The sequence below is a fragment of the Ipomoea triloba genome, chromosome 11 (genome assembly GCF_003576645.1).
Source record: "Ipomoea triloba cultivar NCNSP0323 chromosome 11, ASM357664v1".
NCBI lineage: Eukaryota > Viridiplantae > Streptophyta > Magnoliopsida > Solanales > Convolvulaceae > Ipomoea > Ipomoea triloba.
In genome coordinates, this window is record NC_044926.1 from 4,224,756 (window position 1) to 4,237,847 (window position 13,092).

General features: G+C 34.4%; 2 protein-coding genes across 2 annotated transcripts; both read right to left on the reverse strand.

Annotated features, from left to right (window-relative positions):
* Positions 1 to 332: 332 nt before the first annotated feature.
* Positions 333 to 5,343, reverse strand: LOC115997212 (vacuolar protein sorting-associated protein 26A). Its single transcript, XM_031236722.1, has 12 exons — positions 5,259 to 5,343; positions 4,694 to 4,740; positions 4,510 to 4,584; positions 4,036 to 4,110; positions 3,862 to 3,934; positions 3,420 to 3,464; positions 3,085 to 3,196; positions 2,386 to 2,452; positions 1,704 to 1,748; positions 1,313 to 1,368; positions 948 to 1,123; positions 333 to 814 (listed from the first exon to the last, which is right to left on the reverse strand). Exons 2-12 carry the CDS (start codon positions 4,694 to 4,696, stop codon positions 636 to 638), a joined length of 906 nt encoding a protein of 301 aa, XP_031092582.1. The 5' UTR covers positions 4,697 to 4,740; positions 5,259 to 5,343; the 3' UTR covers positions 333 to 635.
* Positions 5,344 to 7,184: 1,841 nt separating this feature from the next.
* On the reverse strand, positions 7,185 to 10,594 carry LOC115996632. Its single transcript, XM_031235961.1, has 2 exons — positions 10,251 to 10,594; positions 7,185 to 9,245 (listed from the first exon to the last, which is right to left on the reverse strand). The coding sequence occupies exons 1-2, from the start codon at positions 10,354 to 10,356 to the stop codon at positions 7,642 to 7,644; spliced, it is 1,710 nt and encodes a 569-aa protein (XP_031091821.1). The 5' UTR covers positions 10,357 to 10,594; the 3' UTR covers positions 7,185 to 7,641.
* Between the last annotated feature and the right edge of the window lie 2,498 nt (positions 10,595 to 13,092).

The window sequence follows — 13,092 nt, forward strand, 5'->3', positions numbered from 1 at the left end:
TCTTTTTTAATTTGAACAGGCTAATTATATATTATCTCCTAATGATTTTTTAATAGTTAAGATCACAAATCGAGATTTATCACAGATAATAACTTCCATATACCATTTATCTACACCCTTATGGATTGTCTAATAATATCTTTGCCTATCAAATTTATACATATTTTACTTTAGTATTTTAAAGAACTAAAATATGTACAAATGTGTGATGGTCAATGACATTATTGAACAAAATTAAAACCGGTCAAAGTGGTAAAACCACTTCAGTTAAAAAAATCATTTTAATAATTTATTATATTTATAAACTATAGGAAACATTTGTGCTATCCGTATACATATCATAGTGTATTTATATGCATTTTACCCCATAAATAAAGGTCCAACTCGATAGTTGTCTATTAACAGTAAACAGGAGTAAACCATTTAAAACATCTTAAAACACACTCTAAACAAGTATATAATGCAACAGCTTGTCTATACAAATGTAATCACACATGTTACTTAATCTATCCCCAAAAAAAAATGAAGATGAAAAAGGAAAACAAAAGGTGTTCATCCCTTTAGAAACCAAACCGCTACTCAGTTGCACAAGAGAAACCTCGAGTTTCAAGAGATTTGAGTCTTTCTAATACAGGTCAGGAAATCTCAGCAATGCGGCACATTGTAATCTCCTGTTGTTTAAAATACCGTCTATCCTCTTCGTCGACAAGAACAAGATTCAAATAGTATTTCACGCTGAATTTGTTGTTGATGTTCAGATATGTTGGAGTAAGTTCATATGGACTAAGGAAGAGCCGGATGGGAATCGACTCACCTGCAAAAGCAAGTGCAAATTTCACTAGTTACTGAAGTTCCTAGCTCAAGGATCAAACCCTGTATGAAATCACCATTTATGGTCCTATGTGTGTGAACAAAATATAATGGATGGGTTTATATTAGTATATTACCTCTGACAGGAGCACCATCCATCAACTCAAATTTTGCAAGGGTCTCCGTCTCAACATGGGTATTTGCCCCCGACCCTGTAGATTCCCGGCGTCTGATCTCAAGATCCATGTTCTTTATCTTGATTCGTACAAGGAGGAAATATATTTTGCCTATAATAACATCTTTCAAATGGTACCTGTTTAAGTAAATTTTAGTTGTACTCAAGAGGAGAGATATATATACACACAAGAAAATCAGAGAGAACTAATACATTTACAGAATTTGATAGATATAATTATAATACTAAAATAGTCGAATGAATGTTACTGTGTGAAACATGCCCTCTAAGTTAGAAGTGCAAGAACATCTGACAATATAATCTTACTTGCTCTTGTTGTACTCAAATTCAATATGAAGGCAATCTTCAATTCCAACTTCCATCTATAAGTAACAAAGATGAATACTACAATAGTCAACCCAGTAGTTGCAAATCGAATGTCGAGAAAGATATCATAAAAGATAAATTAGATTAGTACGTCACTAAATATTGTAAAAGATTGTTGTATTAGTAAAGTACATGTAGGATACATAGAGTTCCCAAAGATAAATTTTAATTGGTATATATCATTAAATATTGCAATAGACTGTTGTACTAGCAATATGTACTATGTGGGATAAATAAACTTCCGATGGATAGGTCACCATTTCCATTCATATATCTCCACAAGTATCAAATAAATAATGTCCAATAGTACAATATTGTAAAAGAATAGCACCTTAATACTATTGTTGATTGATGGAGGCGGACTATAGTTGCGCACCTGATTCATCAATATTAAATAAAGATTGGTGAATATACTGTCAGATGCCACTAAATAGCTCAAAACAAAAAATGAAGTAAAATAAACTAAAATACAGGGCTCAAGTCTTTCCTACTAAATACCACAAACACAAGTAATCTTTATTCTGGATTCTACAGATTAAATTGATCATGCCAACAATCAATTCCATAGTCTGTGGGCAATGTGGCATTTATACAGGCACATGCAGGATGAGGATGTAAAGACAACAGTTAGAAGGTCAGGATAAAATTTTAGGGGGAAAAGATTTATAATGTTTAGGTAAAAGAAGAAAATAAGATTTGCACAGAGAATTTCCCCAACTGTTATAGAAGTTGAGACATGTTTTATGTTATGTTTCATTGTTTCCATCAAGTATGATTATGATATTCCCCAATACACCAACCTTTTCTTTTTATTATTCACCATATGTATATGGTTCTTTGTCTTCAAAACAATCAAAGGAAAGGAAAAGTAGGATTGAAGTTGTAGAGCTTTATTTAGTTGAAAAATATGTGCTTCATTAAAACATCCCACGAGTACTCCATGTGCACTACAAACAAACATGAAGTACCGTGTAAAAAACATTAAAGATGTGTGGGTGAAGAGTAAATAATACCACAAAGTCTTGGTATTCCACTATGCTGCCACCATAGCCTCGGCTTATTGTAACTTTGAGGACGTACCTAAAGCAGAAGAAGCTTAAGTCTCAGAAATATCTTTGGTAATAACTTATCCAGTAGCATTAGTAAATGACAAATCAATCAAGAACTTTGCAAAGGATAAGGAAATAACGCTAAATGTTTTCAAATTTCCTGCATTTGACATAAAATAAGTATTTTGCAATTCATCCAATGCAAAAAATATGAAGTGCTCCTTTGCAAATCAGTGAAACACTGAAGATTTTCTTATCATAATTTGTCAATGGCACAGTTGATTTCGGGCCACTTTATATACATCTCTATACTGTGTGCCTGCAGGATTTAATATGTAAAGCCACATTTTATTTCTCTTGCACGATTCATTTTCTTTTGTTGCATAAATGATGGCCCTTCCAGTTAAAGTAGAACCAAGCAAACATTGATAATGCATTATTCTTTTTAGACCTTGTCCATAAACTATTTTTGCTCAACATAGTTAAATATATGCATGGATTTGGCAAGTCGTTATGATGAAATGAAGCATCTAGCAGTCAACGTCTTGGCTGCTCCTTAGAAAGTGCTTGAACTTGTTAAATTTGAATTCTAGGTTAATGAAAGGAGAGACAAATCAAAGCCATGCATTTTGCAAAAGTAAAAGTCACATGTGAAAAATCTACCTAAGACGGACATTAACCCCATTGTACGTCTCATAAGGCATTTCAACAGTTGAAAACTCAAATGGGTATGTTTTCCTATCATATAATTCACCAGGAACATCCAGCTCTCGAACTGCAAGGAATTCAGATATAGGAAACATAGCTCAAAAAGTAAAAGGATACAATAGGGCCAATGAAAGTGCTCAGAAAAGTAGTGAGAATGACATTGTTAGAGCTTAAACAAAATAACAGAGAAAAATAAATTTATGTGGGTAATAAAAAACTAACTAAATAAATTGAACATGGCAGATGAAAGGGCATCCTGGTCCATGAAGCAAAGGAAACAATGCACTCACCCAGAGAGGTAAAGTCATAGAAGTTCCCTCTATCAAAGTACATTTCTGAAAAAGGAAAAACAAGTGAGACATGAATGTCATTCTTTGAAATAAAAGAGATGTCATTGGCAGATATGCTTGCACAATTACTGGTGCTCAACAACAGCATAAAGGAAAATACTAATGACTGCCCGAGTGTGGAAATGATTAACCAAACCACTTATGGATTGTAGAACAAGAAAGAAAATCACCATCACATTATGCATGATCAGACCGAAATCTGCATGCACCAAAGTTTACATAGTGATTCTTGTTAACGGAATGGATAAAAACAACTGTGCTTTGCATTTGAAAGGGAAGAGGAGAAAGCATACTCTTAAGTCCAAAAAGAATGTAGTAAAAGAAAATCTTAAGCCCCTAATGGAAAGCATATACCAGTACTAAAAACCAAGTTAATACTAACCTATCTGACCGAGCAGCTCAACCTTTATTCCATTGTGTTCAACCTTCTTTCCTGATATTGGTTCAATTGATATCTGAGACATCATCAAAAAGTATTTTTTCCTAGGGTTAACAAAGGTTTAAGTGAGCTAGAAGAGATGGAATATAAAGGACCAAAAACATAAAGTGTGAATACCTTCCCAGCTATGTTTTCTTGGCTTTGAAAAAGTGGGACCATTACTGTTTGGCCATTTTCCTTCTTCAATGGTATCTATCAAAGTACAGAAATGAATGAGGGGGGAATGTGAAGTATATCCCATAGAAGACCAATAATGTCAACAAACAAAAATCTAAAAGTTGGTTTGTATTTCTCTAGTCTTATTTGTATACGAAACATATGGAGGCAATGAATTATCAAATTCAGTAGTGATTAACTATGAGTTCTGTCTATTTCATTGTCAATTGCAAGAAAGAAAGCACGGAAGAAAGTTCCAGAAACCTACGTTTACATGTATTTTTTTCACTATTATGTCCTCTTTATCGCCAGAAAGATTTTTTGCTAGAATAAAGTATCATCAAGTTTATCACCAAGGATAACTCAGCCTATTGCTGAAGCACACAGAGAATTGAATATGGCCTCTGAGAAAAACAGTAAACACTAATCCAATACCTGCTTCCTTGACTTCCCATCTGTCAATGTCACTGAAATGTGGCATGCTGGCTTGAAAGCTCCAAGTATATAATTCTGTCACACAAAAGTACCATCAATCCAACAACAGAGAAGTAGACAGAGCAAGATGATGAAATTCAAATTGCAATCCGACAACAATAATAAGCAGGATAAGAAACATTACCATGTTAATAGAGAATGAACTTCAATCTAAATTTATTTTCAAACGATCTGCATAGACATAGAACACAAAATCCATGTTAATAGAGAACGAACTTCAATCTAAATTTATTGGCATGTGCAAATAATTTACAAAACCTGATCCCAGAACTGCAAAATGAACACAAAATCCAAACCTCTAACTCACATTTCTCACTCAAACTCAGGCCAGATGAGCAGCACAAAATAGTAACCCAGCTAGTAAAAACTAGAAATCAGCTGTGTCTACAGCACTACAGCAGGTAGAAAGTCCTAACCGGGAGACACATAGGCTCCAGTAAACAAACAACTATTTGGTAGTAAATTCAAATACAGACACCATCATAGAATTAAGACATTAATTACAAAAAGCAATTCAGCGAAATCTCAAAACGCAAACTGCTAGAAGTAAAAGATCCTCCAAAAATCAAAATTCAAAGAACTAATAAGCAAATAAGAAAATTTTTTTGAAGTAAATCGATGAACATATGAATGATCATGTACAAGAAAGCGGAGATGTGTGCAGGAAGTAGCTGATAGAAGAGAGCTACCTGGGATCGTGAAGAAGAGAAGTTCAGCGACTTCAGAGCCCTAACGCAATACTTTCTATTTTGCATTTTGATTGAAAATGAAATTAAAAATAAAAAACAAAAGGTCCGTACGCATAAAATGTTGTTGTTTTTTTTTTTTTTTTTTTTGCAAGCATAAATGTTGTTTATTTAGTAAGTAATAATATGGTTTCGAGTTTGACTCTTTCTGAAAATATTTATTACGGAGTAATTTTTTGATTGAATTATTTTATTGTGATTTTTATTGGTTATAATTATAAGATAATTTTATCAAGAATGAATATTCAGATAGTAATTGTGAATTTTTCTATCAAATAAGTGTAAATGTACCTCACTAACAAGTGCCCAAAGCCAACAAAAAGTCCACCATATTAGATTAAAATCAATTATGTGTCATTTCTCATAATTTATAACTCAGAACCAACCGAGGTACTCACATATATATTTAATTCTTAGTGAGATTTGAACTTAAATTTAGATTTTTACGATTTTTAGTGTCTTTTATAATTTAGCAAGTTTGTAAATAAAAAATAAGAAAATATGTGAAATGGGTTATTCAACTTAATAGTTTTGTACAATTGGATTATTAAACTTAAATACGTATAATTCAACTATTGAATAACAAATCAAGGAAAAATACCTGCATTTGGATTTTTTTTTTATTAAAACATGTACATATTTTCTCTCAACTAACATGGCAAGGACTCGTTTGCACCCCACATGGGAGGAGTGGGTTCAAGCCTGATGCGATATTGGCTCTTTCTTCATTCGGTAAAAAATGTAGTTATGAACATATATCGTATAAGAAATGTGATTGGATTCTATTAAAAGAAATTGAGAAAGTATCCCAAATTTTTATTATTATTATTATTATTTTTTTTTGTGATTCAAGTGCACATTTTTAAATTTAATGATTTAATTATACCACAGCGATAAATTCAATAATTTATGACATTTAAAAATAATTAATCAAATTTTAATCGAATTCTATACGTTACATTTATTCTCAACTATAGACTGATGACTGACAAATGACGTAAATGTCCACAACCAAATTCATACCTCCACTCATGCATTAGTATATACCTGACTTCTGAATGTATTGTTTCAACTATCATTAGTATATACCTGACTTCTGAATGTATTGTTTCAACTATAGATAGTATATACCTGACTTCTGAATGTATTGTTTCAACTATAGACTGATGACTGACAAATGACGTAAATGTCCACAACCAAATTCATACCTCCACTCATACATTAGTATATACCTGACTTCTGAATGTATTGTTTCAACTATCATTAGTATATACCTGACTTCTGAATGTATTGTTTCAACTATAGATAGTATATACCTGACTTCTGAATGTATTGTTTCAACTATAGACTGATGACTGACAAATGACGTAAATGTCCACAACCAAATTCATACCTCCACTCATGCATTAGTATATACCTGACTTCTGAATGTATTGTTTGTTAGGCGAAGGATCAAATCTAACATCTTGTTAAATATAATGTTGGTTGCTAATACACATATAAGAAAATATATTTACTATGTGTCGTGGTTGCCATGTTGGGTTGTTGGACTCGATTCCTATTTTAATTAGTAAAATCATTATAATCAAAGTACCATTTTCGTAATTCACAATCAACGAATGAACCAGAAAAAAATAAAATGGCTAAAGTGTCGTCTCGCACCATGAATTATAACGGATTCTTCATGCCGCACCCTGACCTTTCATAAGTGACTTTTCGATCCACAAATCATTAAAAAAAAAATCACCTAGAACTTTTTACAGGTTTCTCGATTTCCCTAATGACATGGCGTCAGGCTTATGTGGATTTTTTAGGCACATGAACAGCTTAACTGGTCATAAATGTGAAATTTGTCACAAGAAAAAAGAGTATATCACAACCAATGATTTCCCTTTACCCAAATCAATAAGATTTCATCTCACAATCTATCTTCTAACAGCCAAATGACTGCATCTACTCTCATACACACCTTGCTCACCATTTACAAGACCTTCTCACTAAAATACCCATCTCAGATGTTGACAAAGAAAGCTACTAAATGATGTTCTTTCACAATTCACACTATCATTATACCACATTTTGGTACAACAACTGGGAAAAGGATACAAAGGATTTGAACTTCAGGTTTCTAAGCCTCTACATGTTTTCATTTGCCTTCAACTCTTCAACTAACCGGTTTAAGGCTTAGAACTCTTAGGTTTCAAATTCCTCGTCCCATGATCCTCGTGGATCTGTATCGAAGATACTAAAGTAAACGTGTAATAAGACGATATGTTGACACGACTCACTTAGTTTGTATGGTGAAAGGCGGGATGGGGTGAGGTTATCATCGCTCGTCCCCCAACCAGTTGTCTTTCTCTTTTGGTCCCGTTGGCCCTTCCTCGCCATAAAGCTCGGTTGGGAAGAGTTCGAAGAGGCTCTCCACTGAAAACCTGACAAAAAACGGGAGGTGGTTGATTATCTTGTCTACCTCGGATGCTGAATCGTACTCGATGGTTGGCCCCCACTCCCTCATGAACTGCAGCCAAGGCGGTTCTGCGACGACTCCCTCCCCGAGATACTCAGCTGCAATGATTTGATATCTGGTGCTTGAATCCACGGTGTATTTGCTCTCGGCGCAATCGTTCCTCAGGCCTATTCCAAGTACTGAAGAGCCCTGGAGGTAGCACCCGGGATGAGGGAAACTCGCGTGGCCATTTCGCGACGAGTATACAATCGGCTTATTCCCGTCGATGAACTCCAAGTTGCAGGCGGGCAGCCATTCGCCCCCGCTGTGCTCGGAGAAATACACAGACCAAAGTTCCCCCGAAAAGTTGCTAATTCGGAGAGTATAGTGCTCCCAGTCACTCACGTGCTCGCCTATTCTGTTCATTTCGTAGCTCATCAAGCCAATTTTGAGTGTAGCCGGCCCGTTGAAGGGGCAAAACACCCACATCACAATATCAGTGAAAGTCCCACCCGAAGCGGGTTTCACATGAACATATAATTCAGCACTATCAATGTTCCCACACTTGACATAGTTCTTCAATTTATCACCATCGGGCAAATCAATCCAAAATTTCCGATCGTTTTTCCCTCCTGCTGGCAAGTTTGAGCCTGTAGACTCAATGGCTACACCGATATCCTTTCCATCTTTGTACAGAAGGGACCCGTTCTCGAAGAACCACGGAACAGATGAAGGCAAATAAACCTCGTCTGGATGGAAATAAACCGTCGGACCATATTGCTTGATGAGAGCGTGGACCTGATTAAGATTTGGCATCGCGTGTAGAGAAGAGTCGAGATTTTTCAAGCAAGCTATGTTAAGGTCATCGCCCGAGCTGAAGTTTGTAGCACAGAAGAATGTCCCGACCGAAACACCTCGACACAACATGCCCCTCTTGCAGGGTCTCGTTGTCCAAACTTGAAATTGGTTTTTAGACAAAATTGATTTAGTAGTACTAAATATCATGTCACAGGCTTCGGTGCTTTCAGTGAGATCGGACCGAACACATCTAATCTCTTCAAGATCGGGTTCATCAGGCTCGAGAGTGACTAGGAAGCCCACCGGTTTGTAACCATCTGGCGCATTTGGCAGCCAAACGTAACCAGACCCATTACAACCAGCATCCATAGTCCAAACTAAAGTATAGCTAAGAGGTTTCTCTAGAGCGGGAAGGTCCGATGATCCAGACTCTTGAACACAGTTTTCCGAAGCCTGCAAGCTGCCCAAATCTCGGGCAGCAAGAACATAGCCGCTCAACTGCTTGTCATCGAGCTGACAGTAGTGGCCAAGAACCGAAAACCCTTGAGGGACATCAACCGGCTGATAAAATGTTACGCTGTTTGATTTTCCAAACAACGCCTTGCAACTCCATATTTTTTCAAATTGACTGATCTGAACCACTTCAATCTCGCCTAGGCATATTCTTCCCGTGGCAAAACCATTCCCTGCAGGCAACACATCATCAATCAGGAGACTAAGAAAACCGCAGGATCCAGTCTCAATCACTCTCACCTTTTTTTTAAAAAAATAAAAATAATGGATCGGGAATCGGGATAGAAATAAAAACGCAACCAATTAAGCAGCATTGCTTAAATTCAACCATTAAAAAGTTAAAAACCATCTGAATTCTGAAGAACCCAAATGCTAGTTATTCTTGGTGAGCTAACAAAACCGCGTAGAAACAACTCCCTATTCCCCCTTACAGCTTCAACGAAACTCAAGTAATTCGGTTCCTATTTTTCAACATCCATATCATATACATATTCTGGGCAAAAGTGCGAAAACTTAGTTTTGGACCTATATGTATCTTGGGGAAAAAACGAAGGGGAATCCTATCTTTCTCCCTGTTCCTTGAACCAGTAGCAGAAATCAATTTAATCTACCAAAAATACTGAAAACAAGAGTCAATTTTTTTTACCAGAAAAACTTGTGAAACTGTGGTCCTATATATGGATCAATAATGAAGCACAACCAAAATCTAATATTAAAAAGGTGAAACTATCCAATTTGTGTAAAATGTGGATTCCCAAGCCACCAAACTCCCAATATCTAGGCATTTGACCAAGTTAACTTGCTTGATCAAATCAATTTAACAGCTTTGACCATGCAGAAGAAGCAGGCAAACACCAACAAATAATGATTCAAAGACTTACCTTCTTTATTGCAAGGACATAACTAATTATATACCTAAAGGATTACAGTAATAATCAGGAGACAAAATCTATACCCAAATTGGAATAAATCCACTGAAGAATATGTGACAGCACATTAAATCAAACATAAAACATAGTACCAAAACAAGTAAATTTCCACCAAAATCATAAAAACTTCAAATAAAAGGTCAGGGCAAATATAATGCCAGAAAGACAGAAAATTTGGGGAAAAAAAGGACTTTAGCAATAGGGATTCTAATCTGTGTGTGAGAGAGAGAGATAGATAGAGAGAGAAACCTTGAGGCCACTGGGGGAGAGGTGAAGGGAGGGAAAAGGGGTGGGGTTGCTCCCCTGGAAACAAGTCATAGCCACTCTGTTTGTCCCAGCACCAGCAACAATCCATCCAAACACTTCCTATTTATTGCAATTACTATCCTCCTCTCTTCTCCTTTATGATCAAGACAGCACCTTTTTGCAATTTCTCCAAAAACCCACCACCAAACTTCTCCTCCCAGAAAGGGGAATTGTGAATTGTGTGTGTTTGGTGGTTCGGGTGGGGGAAATGGTGGTTAGAGAGAAGAACAGCCCTATTCCCTTCTCTCTCTCTCTCTCTCCTACTTTCCTAATTCTTTCTGGGATACAAAGAAAGCAATAAATATAGGGAAGAAGAGCCTTCTTGGCTTCCACTTCTTCTTCAACAGTAGTTGAGTGACAAGAGAGCTACCTCTAAGATAGGTGCTCTCATCTTGTCCGTTAGTCCAACCTCATTTACCCGACGGCTTGACAGGTAAATTTTACTCTACAATGCAATGCTAAAGAATTATTAGCTCCATCCAACTAAACTAATAAAACCAATTATCAAGTATTCACTAATGAAATAAAATTCACAATCACTATTTAAAAGTGTGCATTGATAAAATTATTTTGTGACCTTAATGGTAAAGAATTATAAAAAATTGTTCATAATTACTAGTTTAAAAGTGTCAAATAGACTTTCATATTGAAAGTTGAATTTGTAATTTTGTGAGTATTATTTGTTGTTTGTTAATTGAACGACTGACGATACTTGTATTTAAATTAAAATTCTTAAAATTTTACAATTACATATTTTTGCCTCTCACTCCAAGTGAGTTTTTTTGTATCAAAGCAAATATGGTAGATGAAGATGTGCCTGCAAGACAAGGCAATGATCGAGTGACTTGAAATTCTTGCTATTTTCCAAAGTAGTGGAGTATTTTTTATTTTTTTTTGGTTTAATAAAAATAGAAAATTTCCTTCCAAGGAAGAAGTCATCTAACATAAACAATTCAAAGTAAATTGATCAAATAATTAGTTTGATAACCACAATGTTTCAAATTTGATTCACACAACTTTATTGATTTGTAAACTTTTTCATAAATCAAAAAAATTTCTTAACATTGGAGCAATTTAATTGTTGTGTAATTAAAATTATATGGAATTTAGATAGTAGTTTATAAGTTATAAAATTTTCACTTTTATGGACTTTGAGAATTTATTTTTTCATTATTAATTTGGTGTATAAAACTATAAATATATATAAAAAAATCATATATCTCCTCAATTAGAAATATCTAAATCCACATTAATCCAACCTAAATCAATCACACTCAAAAATTACTTTAAATAATCACTTATATGCCATTTTCATACTAATTTCTAAATTAATTATACTTGGTACAAACAAAATTTCGTATAAATTCTGCATATTTTGATCATGCATGTATAATACATGTTGGGGTGACCATTCCAACTTGCAAGCAAAGGTGGCTTTGAACGTTGTTATGTCTTGTACGTATGTTCAAGATTCAACATTCAATTTTGTCAAATGATTCACTGACTAATCTACCAAGCAACCAACATTAATTTAAAGTTGAGACATTAAAAAAAAAAATCCTCATCATGAAGACTTGGTCATCAATAAATTTGTTTTGTAGCACGTTGCTTTCAAGCTTTTTTATTTTCACGTTTTATGGCCTTGCATTCAACTTTGGCACGCTTATAAATGTGACATTAAAATGTTGTGCGCAGTCTCAATGTCGTATTCAGTTAATTTAATTTAATATAGAGTTGGTAAGTCATGAATAACTTAAGCTGATTTATTTTATTTTGATCATTTGTTGACTAGGATCATAAAACAAGTTTAAACGTATAGTACATTTAAGTAGCGGTGGTAGGTTTTATCGTAAATCAAATCAAAGTACGCAACAATGTCAATATAAAAATATAAAATATGGTGATATTTGAGTTAATTTTCAATGATACTAAGTACAATCTGATTGTATTAAAAATTATTACAATATTATACAAATGTCGCCATGTTGTATATATATTGGCGTGTTGTTGGTCGCATTATAGAATATATATAATAAACTTGTTTATAATAATAATAATAATAATAATCTATACTATTAATAAAAACACTCCTATACTATTAAGGATTGCGTATTATAGTAAAATAAATATGGTTATACAATTCCTATTCGTAATAAATTTGTACAGTTAAATATGGTAATACAATTTTTAATAAAATATATTTTTCTCCTTACGTTCCTATTCGTTATAGAATTCTTAATTAAAATTACTAATCGTAATAATACAGTTCATATATTTTTTTCCCGCAATGCAGTCTATACTATTAATAAAAACAATATCCTCAACTTTAACAACACTTCTATACACTTCTATACTATTAAGGATTGCGTAATATTGTAAAATATGGTTATACAATTCCTATCCGCATAACTCAACCCGCCAATTTTCTGAGCGACATTCGTGCATGCAGGTGTTGGCGCACACGAGTCAAGCCTCTTCAAGTTCATTTTAAGATTTGATTTGCACCCCCCTGCGCGCGAGAGATAGCATCTATGCTATACAATTCAATAAGCTTTAAAAATGCTCTTGTATAAGTAGTTGTGCAAACCTACTTCACAAACCAATGTGGGACAAAAGCTACTTGAGAGCTTTTTCTATACCTTTTTCTAACTCAAATGGGTAAACTTTGAGAACTAATTTCTCATTCACCCGTTATACGTTTTGAGCGTACAGTATATCAATCTTTTCGTCTAACTAACGAAGAATCGAAGTCTACTTTGACCCTAGCTACCCAAATCGAAAGTGG